Source organism: Mytilus trossulus, chromosome 4 (genome assembly GCF_036588685.1).
Source record: "Mytilus trossulus isolate FHL-02 chromosome 4, PNRI_Mtr1.1.1.hap1, whole genome shotgun sequence".
In the NCBI taxonomy this organism is placed as follows: Eukaryota; Metazoa; Mollusca; class Bivalvia; order Mytilida; family Mytilidae; genus Mytilus; species Mytilus trossulus.
Genome location: NC_086376.1, coordinates 22,212,341 through 22,223,616, shown reverse-complemented (window position 1 = coordinate 22,223,616; position 11,276 = coordinate 22,212,341). Strand labels below are relative to the sequence as shown.

Sequence of the window (11,276 nt, the reverse complement as noted above, 5' to 3'; positions counted from 1 at the left end):
TTATAATTTCCTATGATATATTGTAACAAAGGTTTGTATAGTAACAATGCAAAGCCTTGATTGAACATGCCTATGAATCATTTTATATTTTCAATTTAGATAATATAGATCAATTCAACTATAACAGTTTCGAATATATAAACTTAACCAGAGTTTGTTTACACGAGGGAACATTGTAAAATAAATGAAAAGCAGACTCTCAATAATCGATGCTAAAAGAAGAATATACTATGGATTCATTAATATTCGTTGGATACCAATTTTCGTGGATTTCGTGGGTACAAGAGAACCACGAATTCAAATGTTCAACGAAAAACAAATTTTCTAAAGAAATGAGTGAAGACTTTGCCAAAACCAAATTAAATATCCACGAATATGTCAATTTTCCTCAAACCACGAAAATTGGTACCCACGAAAATAACGGAATCCACAGTATTCATTTTTTTTTTATAAATTCCATGAATTTAACCAGAAAATCTGTAAATCTTCTTAATTATATGAGGGATTTCATAAAATCATTAATTGAAATAGGATTGTATAATAAAAATAGAGATTGTATAAATCACTTATAGATTTATTAGTATTTCAAGTGTCCAGTAATTTAAAGATTTTACAAAATTACTGATTTTCCAAATTCGCTGTTTTACAAGTAGTTTATAACTTACATTGGTATTATACAAGTAATCATTAATAAAATCAATTTAACTATATGACATTAAGGCGGAAGATATACATTGTATAGGGTCGTTCCAACTCATAAATCGTCGACAAACGGAAAACTGCGTGGCCAAAAAGAAAACACGTTCGAAAAACGTATTACTACATACAACCAAATACCAACAAAAAAAAACCACATAGAAAACTGAAGACTAAGTGACTGAAACCCACAAATCATCTGGGGTGATCTTTTGGGGCCTGGGAATGGTAAAGTATATCCTGCTTATATATGTTGCTCATACTGAGAAGCACAAAATTGAACTGTATCTTAACTTTGTATGTAGCACAACTATATCTTCAAAATAGCTAACACGGTTAGAATGAAAGAAACATACCACAGTCTTAATATATGTATTATAATGTCTATTTGAACTTGGCATGTAACAAATGGTTAGCCTTGCACATTGTTTCCGGTTTCTCAATCTAGTTAAATTTAGACAAGTAATGATTATTTCTTTATATATTTTGAGACAATCTACTGTTATTCCATAACCAGGTGATCGTAGAACTAAGAATCCTAAGTATACATTGGTTTTAACTAGAATGTGTTTGTCATGAATTGGAACTGATTTACTTGTGTACAAATTGGCGTCTATCCAAAATCCAAATCTATATGTGTAGATGTCCAAGATAGTCATCGTTGAACACGCTGTTTCATTTTGCTTTTTATTCACCTAATCTTTCTCGCATTCGAACAAATTTAAGGAACGAATTTAAATGATTTACATTTTCTGTTTTCATTTTTTCATACGGCATACGTTGTTTTGTTGAATGCCATTATAAAACAGTATTGTATAATATATGCAGATGAATAAATCTGAGAAAAAGACTGAATGATTTATTGTTAAGACTTTTTATACGATGATGATATCAAAATGACCATTTCAGACGAGATTTGTTTACTGGTGCATGTTTCAAACATGAAGTAAAACAATAGAAGAGTTCCGTAGCTACTCTATATTCTCCTCAAGCAGGTGGGTTTACAATTAAGGGACTATTAATGCTTTAATCATCCTTATAAGTTGCAGACCAAATATGAATAAATTACCTCACAAAAAATTAAGACATAAAATATTTGACCTTGATCAATGAACGTTTTGAAATTTCGAATTATCTGCAAACAGGAACTGAATACACGACAGTTGTGAAACTTGCTTATACGCTACAATAGCCATCATTACCAAGGTACAAAACCAAAGAAGAAATCATTCCTTTCTGCAGAAGTCAAGAAGACGTTGACAAACGTATATAACCAAATGCATTTCGTACAGACGGAGTCATGTGCAAACTAAGATTACCTTAGCCGTATTTGGCAAAATGTTTAGGAATTTTTGATCCTCAATTCTTTTCAACTTCGTATTTTATGAGGCCTTTATATCATTTTTTTTATCCGACCGTCGCTGGTGAATCTGGCGAAAATATGAAATTTTAATCCAGATGATAAAGATGTTTACCTACTTGCACGGGTTCGATGCCACTGCTGGTGGATTTTTTATTCCCCGATGGTATAACTAGCCCAGTGAATAGCACTTCATCAATATGGTCATAAATATAAATTAACTGTTTACAAAACTTAGAATTTTTGAAATACTAAGGCTTTTCTAACTCTGGAATAAATTACCTTAGCCGTATTTGGCAAACATTCTAGGAGTATGTTGTCATCACTGAACTTCAACTCCGTATTTTATTTTGCCTTTTAAACATTTTCTTTATAGGAGTGTCCTTGGTGAGTCATGCGCAAATTTTAAATTTCAATCCTGGTATCTATGAATGTTTATTTGCCGATACGACGAAGTTGAAAAGAAAATGTAAAATGTATCCATTTCAAGCCAATTATCTTTAGGAGTAGATTCAAAGTTATATCTAGTTGTATTTTGGTAGATCTGGTATGTCTGACAATTTTAGATGTTTAAAATAATTCAGTTTATAAATGACAGTTTTCAATAAAAAGTTTTCAATGAAAAAACACATGCAATTGATTAAATGAGTTAAAATTGTTAACATTTGTAAGGCAATACATTCTATCAGTCAAATTGGCATTAAGATAGTGATTTTTCATAAGAAAGATGCAAAACTTTACCAACAATTGCAATCTAAGGACAATACCCCTACTAGGAGTCTTGAGATTGTATGTATTCACGTAGACAGATAATGATATTCAGAGCATTCTTTTAGCTGTGGCAGACATGATGTTCAAATCAAAAGTGGCTAACTTTAATCTAGATACCCTGAAGATCAGTTCAAACAAATCCAGTAGTTCAGTTTAGAGAAGACAATATTTGATTGAATGAAAAAGTTAACAAGAAATTAAACAGAAGTTGACTTAAATTTATGATTATTACTATCGTTTGGTTTTACAACTGTTACATGCTGTTCTTCATTTGACATTAGTGGGGGGTAGGAGGGGTTCTGATCCCGAAATCCCGGACTCAGAAATACGAAATCCCGAGATCCCGATTTTAAATAAATTTAAATCATGAAATTCGATAAAAAAAGAATTCCCGGATCCCGAAAGGGACAATCGCGAAATCCCGAGCTTAAGAACACCCGATCCCGGAGTCCCGATAAATGTCATATCCCCCATCATTAGGTAGCACTCCACAGTTAGAAAATAGAATTATAAAATGGCCACAAAATGATTTATCATCTCCTATTCCTGGATTTCTAATACAGTAATCTAACAGTTTGTGTAGTAAATGTGCATATGTACGTAATCTATATCGTCCATAGATTTGATTTTCAAAGTGAAAAGGGTGAAAATTAATTCCTTTAATGTGTATCCATGGCAACATTCTACATTTTTTAATCATAAAATATTGCAAAAGGGGGGGGGGTAAAAATGTCACATATCCCCACAAAATTTGGATCAAACCAGAATTTCAATGCCTTTGGGTAATACTTTTTTAGAAACTGTTGACATACATATTCCTAATGATCAAATAAAAAATGGGTGTCTTTTGCCTCATTTTTTCGTAAAATCTAATCACAAAGTTCGTGCGATAAAAAGTTGGAAAAAAATATTACAATAATTGCCAAACCAATGTATGGTACGGACATGCAAATACGGACTATCATACAGAAAACAGTCTATATTACATACATTACATAATCTTGATGTTTATATAAACCCAAAACGAAGGCTATTTTGATACTCAGCTATCCAAAAATTGCACACTAGCTCTCATATTTGAAAAGTCCACAGGGGACAAAATGCGAAACTACACACCTAACTGTAGAGTGCTACCTTAGTGGTGGTCATTTTTCATAAGTATACCGGAAAAATTAGAATAATTTATCGGTGGCTTTCTTAAACAGATATTAAGTACTAAAAGTTAATATTTAATATACTCAAAAAAATTCAAAATAAGTAAGTAGTATTTACAGACATGTATGTATTACAAATAATGTTTTGGCTTACATATCTAATCTGGAAAATATGTCTATCATTGCACAAAAGTCAATGTTAATAGAATAATGATACAACAGGATCCTATCAAATGTTATCATAAATGTGTTTGAGATACAGCTCTGACATTTGGATACAGAACACGTACGTTCGGTACCTGTAACGTTTTAACTTTTGTCTTATCAGTAAATAAAGACATATTTTTAATACTGGTTCGGCTTATAGCACTGGTCGGTCGAGAAGCTCCGAAAAAGTGCCTAAGTGAATTTGTCAACCTACGTCCAAGACCAAGAACACCAGTATTCTTTTGAGAGTTCGATTGAGCATCGTCTTGGTTTTTCATCATTTTAGCAAGCTGTGTTATATTTCTTAGATTTTTCTGTGTTTTAAAACTTTTCCATGCACGTTGTAGAGTTTTGGCAGCAACGTCTTCTTTTTTCTTTGTCATAGTACTTGATGTTTTTGTAGTTTTAACCCTTGTTGGAAAAGTTTCGGCGAATTTTATTTGAAGCTCCTCTCTTAGCTGTGTAAATTCCTCAGTTTCTTCCACATTTCCTAACACATGAATTACTAAATGCATGAGAATATCTAAGCAATGCATTTTGTCGCCTTGCACGATAGGAATATCAAATGCTACCAAAGCTATTTCGTTAGGTGGCGGTATGCCTAAAGGTTCATCTAGCTCCGCTACAAAAAGTGATAATTGGTCAAACTTAATAAACTGTGTAGCTAGCGGGTCATACTTCTCCCACACTATGTAGAATGCATCAAAATCATCCTCAGTAATTCCAATTTCTTCCTGTGCATGTGCTTGATTAAAATTCTCCAGAATAACAGCAATATAAGTATTTATTATAACTAAGTATGTGATTAAAATATAGGAACACATGAACAAAATTGCCAACCATGGTTGTCCGCAATCACCAATGTCTTGTTTATACAACGTACCATCAGGACGAGTTATGTAATCTGGATTACAATCCGGTGGTTGTATTAACAACGGTTCTAGAATGTCATTCCAACCAGCTGATGTAGAAATCCTTAACATCAACACAAAACTGCTACTAAAAGTTTTAAAATTAATTACATCCTCGTCCATAATTCCGCCTGCTATCTTTAAATTACCAAAACTCGACATTCCTATTATGGAATATATAAACATAATGAGAGCTAAAAGTGCTCCGATGTTAACTAATGCTGGAAGAGATATTACTAAAGCAAAAATTAACTTTCGGATTCCCTTGGCACCTTTGATCATTCGTAATATCCGACCGATTCTGAAAACTCTTGCTACTCGGAATAATGTTGGTGATATTGATATGTTCTTTAAGGCGTCCTCAAATCCAGAAACTGAAACAAAAATTGTTGTGAATAATCTTTGTTATTTATATACCAGCAGTGGTTTCTGCTCCCCCATGTTTAATTGTTAACTTGTTCGTGTCACCGAGAAAATCGAAAGTGTAGTTCACATAAATTAGAAACATTTAAATTGTTCGGTTGTTTTTTTGTTTTGTTTTTTTAATTTGAGTTAGGTGTTCTTTGTTTCAACATGATAATGCATGATTCGACGATAATTGATAATGTTTAAAGAATTGAGGTTCAAAATGTTCTATATAAAGCGGGAAAATAAGATTAACAGGCGAACAAAATTGAACCTTATTTTTTTATAAAAAAAACCATCCTGCTTTAAAATAAAATTGATGCTCAACGGAACAAGAATTGCAGACCTGGCAAAACAATTATTTCATTTTTAATGTATACAATTTTTGAAGTAAATTCAAGCCGTCATTTATATTTTTCAGTATCAGGATCGTTTATAAAAAAGCTATGTTCAAAATCTGTCTAGCCCTGTTCCCTCCTCTAATTCGAACAGTTCTCCCCTAAGCAGACAATGCAATCTCAACGACAAATGAATTTATTTGTAGATCTTAATTGTTAAAAAAAATTTTTTTGCAACTTGCACTTTCTTTCTGTTGTTTTATGATTTGTAAAAGAGGTACAAAAGATACCAAAGGGACAGTCAAACTCATAAATCTAAAACAAACTGACAACGCCATGGTTAAAAATGAAAAAGACAAACAGAAAAACAATAGTACACATAGAAAACTAAAGAAATAAACAACACGAACCCCATCAAAAACTTGGGGTGATCTCAGGTGCTCCGGAAGGGTAAGCAGATCCTGCTCCACATGCGGCACCCGTCGTGTTGCTTATGTGATTACAAATCCGGTAAATAGTCTAATTCGGTAGGTCAAATTCATGAAAGGGAAGGGGATTGTAGTTACGACGTAAGGAACATATCCGATATCATTTGTGAAACGGTTATTCCATAACGGTCAACCAACTCGTGATGGCGTCCGTAAAATTTACGAAGGGATGATTTCAACTTCACCATTTGGAACTCTTGATTTAATAGCTTCCTTGTGAGCAGTAACCCTCTATCAAGAAAATCATGATAGGAAATGCAAGCACGGGAATATCGTATCAATTGAGAGATATATACCCCGTATGCAGGTGCTGCTGGAATGTTGCTACTTAGAAATGGAAAGTTCACAATTGGAAAGCTGAAATCATCTCTTTTGTCGTAAAGTTTTGTCTTCAACCGACCCTTATTGTCAATTTATAGATGTAAGTCAAGATATGAAGCTGACTTAACTGTATCTGTAGTATCCTTTATCTCCAATTCGATGTGATAGATGCGTTCCACATAGTCACCAAATTTTGAATTGTTTAGTGAAAGAACGTCATCTATATAGCGGAAAGTAGAGTTAAAGGATATTGCTAACATCTTATCTTTCTTCCTAAGAAGTTCCTGCATGAAGTCAGCCTCATAATAATAAAGAAACAAGTCAGCAAGTAGAGGGGCACAGTTTGTTCCCATTGGGATGCCGAAAGTCTGTTGAAAAACACGTCCTCCGAACGTAACAAATATGTTGTCAATCAAGAAATCAAGCATCTTGATAATATCGGTTTCAGATAATTTTTTGTTTGAATCAGAGTGATTCTTTACAAAGTAGGATACATCCCTCCCTAAGACAAGATACTTGTATCTACGTTGGCCATTCTTTTTTATGAAGCAAAGTAATACCAACTCTTTTAATTTGTCTTTAAGTTTGGAATGTGTAATACTTGTGTAAAGAGTAGAGAAGTCAAATGTTTTAATACTGTTACAAGATGAAAGAGAGTTAGATTGTATGTACTCTAAAAGATCTTTGGAATTTTTAAGTATCCACATCTGATTCACGCCACCTCTAGAATAGGCAGTTTCACAATAACTTTGAAGCCCGTCTTTGATTGCTGATAAAATGGATGTTAATAATTTAGAAAGAGGTTTTGTGGAGCACTTGGAAGACCCAGCAATATACCGCTGTTTGTAAGGACACCTATGTAGTTTAGGTATCCAAAACACTGATGGAAGATCCAGTTCTTCATCTTTGGTTGAAATACCAAAGGAACAAAGAACAGACCTATGATTATCCAGGATTTCCTCTTTGGTAAGTGTCGTGAGGGTATATGTTGAGTTTCCAAGTGAATTGTCTATACCTAATTCGTTTATCAAGCAATTAATGTAATGACTTTTACAGACAAAAACGATGTTATTTGGGGCTTTGTCTGCGGGGACAACAACATATTTATCATGGAGGTCGGATAGGTGTTTAGCAACATTTGGGTCTTTAAAGATTGACGTAGCATGGGCATTGATGGACCCATTCAGTTTCTTAATTCTGATTTGTATTAAGGACCTCACTGCCTTTATCCATTCGGATAGTGTCTACGTCTTCCTTCTCGCGCTTAGCCCAGTGCCTGGCATAATCCTCGACTGAATCCATCAAAATTTTAAAGTTGTATTTCCAATTGATGGATTTAGGCTCACGATATTTCGGACCTTTCGATATCACGTTTCGTAGAGAAGTGTTATTAACAATGTTAAGGTCACCGGTAATAACGTGGCCAGCAGGATTATATGTGAATTGGGAACTAGCACAAGTGCAATCAGGAGGTTTAGACTTGAAGTCGTCAATATCGAGATCCTGCAAAACGCGTTTGTAATTGAAAATTTTAGTTGCAATAGGTTTGGTATAGGTATAAGAAATTATTGGTACAGACTGGTCCTTAAAATAAGGAGGTATTTTCGATTGAACTAATTTATGATGAAGGATATTGCCAAGGTTGACGCCATCGAGACCTTTGTTGGCAAAGGAAAGATTTAGATAAGATCTTTTCTCTTTTTCATCTTTTCCAATGCGAACTGGCTTGAAAAGTCTGTGACTTGCAATATCCGAAATTATAGCTTGCAGTTTGTATTGGTTTGAATGAGGGTTTGTAACAGTGGATTCCAAACATAAATTGAACAGAGAATGAAGTTTTGAAAGGGGTAATGAATAAAGTTTCGTGCGAATGTGATGAATACCTAACGTTTTTTGTATGAATGGCAGCAAGTCATTAATAGAGACATCATGCAGAGAGGGTGATGTATAATGATGATGATCATGACTGCGTCTACGTCGAGGAGTCGAGTTGAAAATATTCATCACATTCACCGAGTTACACGAAGGACTAGATAGAATACCTATACCATCAATTTTGTCATTGCAGCCATACGGTGTTGCAGTTCCCAATTGTCTTATCCAGTAGTCTTCTTTTTGTCTACGGAGAGTCGTTGAAAGATTAGGATTGTTAGAGCTATGGTATATCTTTTCGATAATGCGAACTGTCATAGAAACGATGGAATGATCGGGCTGATTGAAATGCTGGTATAGAATATAAGTGATATACTGAAAATTGTAAGTGATATACTGAAAAGCTAAAAGTTTATAAGAAGAGTTCACATGTTGAAATGTAACGCTGCTTTACTGGCCGTGGTCAACTTTATGTTCAATATTGATGCATGTAAATGAGGTCAAGGTCATATGAACCAGACGGACATGTACACATACCAGTTCTTGATACACCAACTACAGCTGACCTATTAATATTTAACATAAAGGACCTTACCCTGTGAATGAAAACTAAAAATGTAGACTAGACCAGTGAATCATACAAAAGAAATTTACTTATAGATAATTGCAACTTTTGGTAAATCAAGAAAACTTAATCCCATATGTATATATCTCTGGTTGAATTTAATTCCCCTTTGCCTACAGAAAGCATATTTACCCGACGATATCGGGATATAGGTATATAGTCAGATCTTAACATGTCCTTGCGATTTGTTTAAAAGCGGTTTTGATAAATTCGGTCAAATATTCGGTCATTTAATCGTGAGAATTACTGTAAAAAAAAATAGGATACTAGTAGTTTCAAGCCTATGGACATGTTATTTCAAGTAACATTATTTTGCAATGGAAGCCATATTGGTTTGGTTTGGGTAACATTAAACAATGACAAGGTTTTGTTATACTACGAGATACCCGCAGAATCATTAAAAAAAAGAGTTGAAATTGCAGAATAAAAAATCATTTCAAAAGAAGATTTTTTAACAACGAGACGACGCATACAACGGCAACGACGGGTAAGAGACAGGCATAGTGGAACCAATAAAAATTAATCTGAAAGGCTTTTGATGTTTTTTCTCAAAACCTTTGAGAACAAATTAGGCTTTAAATGGCCCAAGTTCTTGAATAGTAAAAACAAGTGAAAATTACATTTGGAAGGTAAACTTCTATTTCATAATTTTTAAATCATCTGCAGTTAAGCAATACACGCAGACGATTACTGAGAAAATAGTTATAGGAATGTTACCAGATAAAAAAAAACATTTTTTTTTTATTTTGGATTACATTGCAGGCTAACATTTTCGATGGAGTCCGAGTTCCACAAAGGGTCGAAAAATACACAAAATTTACATTTGTGGCAAGAACGGTCTTTTCTTTGGTTTTTTTATTGATGAAAGTTTTTTCGTGTCCTTTCTAGTTGTGCAACAAAGTTGTTTTCTTGTTAAAATGAGACGCTTAACGAGTTTTACTTGTTTTGTTTTTGTTTTAAACCATAACTATCATTTAGATATATCTTGTTTTGCCTAAGCAAGTCTCGTGTGATTCAACGCATGTGTATGATTTTTAATACTTCATTAGTTCAATATTTTTGTTAATAGTAAAACTACTATATATAAAAGCTATATTATGAGTATATACTACTGAAATGATATAAAATAAAAGAAAACGTAAAAATTATAAATACCTACCTTAATTGTCTTGAATATTAAACACTTTCTTAACAATGAAGAATTGTATAAATTATACAATCGACCAATAGTTTAAATGTTTTGTTTATTTATAAAAAGTAATTTACAATTTAGAAACTTTCATTTGATGCATGTTCATATCTTTCTTCCTTAAAAGGATTCCATAAAACCTATGTTCTACTCCTATAGAATAAGGGTGAATGGACTTCTTTTTCTTCTTTAAAAAAATATTTTTCTTCCTTTCAAAAAACTTAATTTCACTTAACTTGATTATCCACGCTATAATTTGCAGTGATCTGTAACCGAATGTTGTATTAGTTTCAGACTGATACATGGGGGGGGGGGGGACATTCCTTAAGCTATTGACTTTGTCATTTTCCCTTTCCAAATAACAAGAACCGAGTGAGTTGACTGAAACTGTTCTAATCTTAGGTGGTAATACTCCCCCAGACACTTAATATATAACTTACCAAGATTTCTAGCAAAAATAGGAATTTCAATAATAAATCTGGGAAAAAAATTATAGTTTATCAACAAAAACACTACGCACATGTGCACGCTAATTCACTAAACATCAAAAAATTCTACAGAAACAAGCTAATATCAAATAAAAATAATGAGCAATTTAACTATAATAAAATAAACAAGGAAGTTTTGTAACAATGTTGCTAATTGTGGAACCATTTACTTCAACCAGACAGATTTTTTGTTCAGTTGAGTTCTACTTGGAGCTTTCCTGAAGCAAGGTCACTATATTAATACGTGTTAGACCCAGTTTGTAAGAGCATTTTTACTCTAAATTAGTATCTATATTTCAGGGTTTGAGTCATCAATGCAGTATCCTAGGCCATGCAATCCCGTTTGAAAATACGAAATTCTACTTATGCTTGAACCTTGCTAACCTCGGAAGGAACATATGAACTTCTGCTTAACATTGAACTATGATTATCTTAAGCAACATATAAGATT

At 33.2% G+C, this 11,276-nt stretch overlaps 1 protein-coding gene across 2 annotated transcripts in view; it reads right to left on the bottom strand.

The window, feature by feature from the left end:
- Positions 1-4,123: 4,123 nt before the first annotated feature.
- The window catches only part of LOC134714887 (sodium channel protein 1 brain-like), a 93,459-nt gene continuing 86,306 nt past the window's right edge, over positions 4,124-11,276 (bottom strand). For both annotated transcript variants that reach the window (XM_063576567.1, XM_063576566.1), the window contains exon 34: positions 4,124-5,473. In XM_063576567.1, the coding sequence (XP_063432637.1) occupies positions 4,221-5,473 (1,253 nt within the window). In that variant the 3' untranslated portion in view covers positions 4,124-4,220. The remainder of the gene's footprint in view (positions 5,474-11,276) is intronic.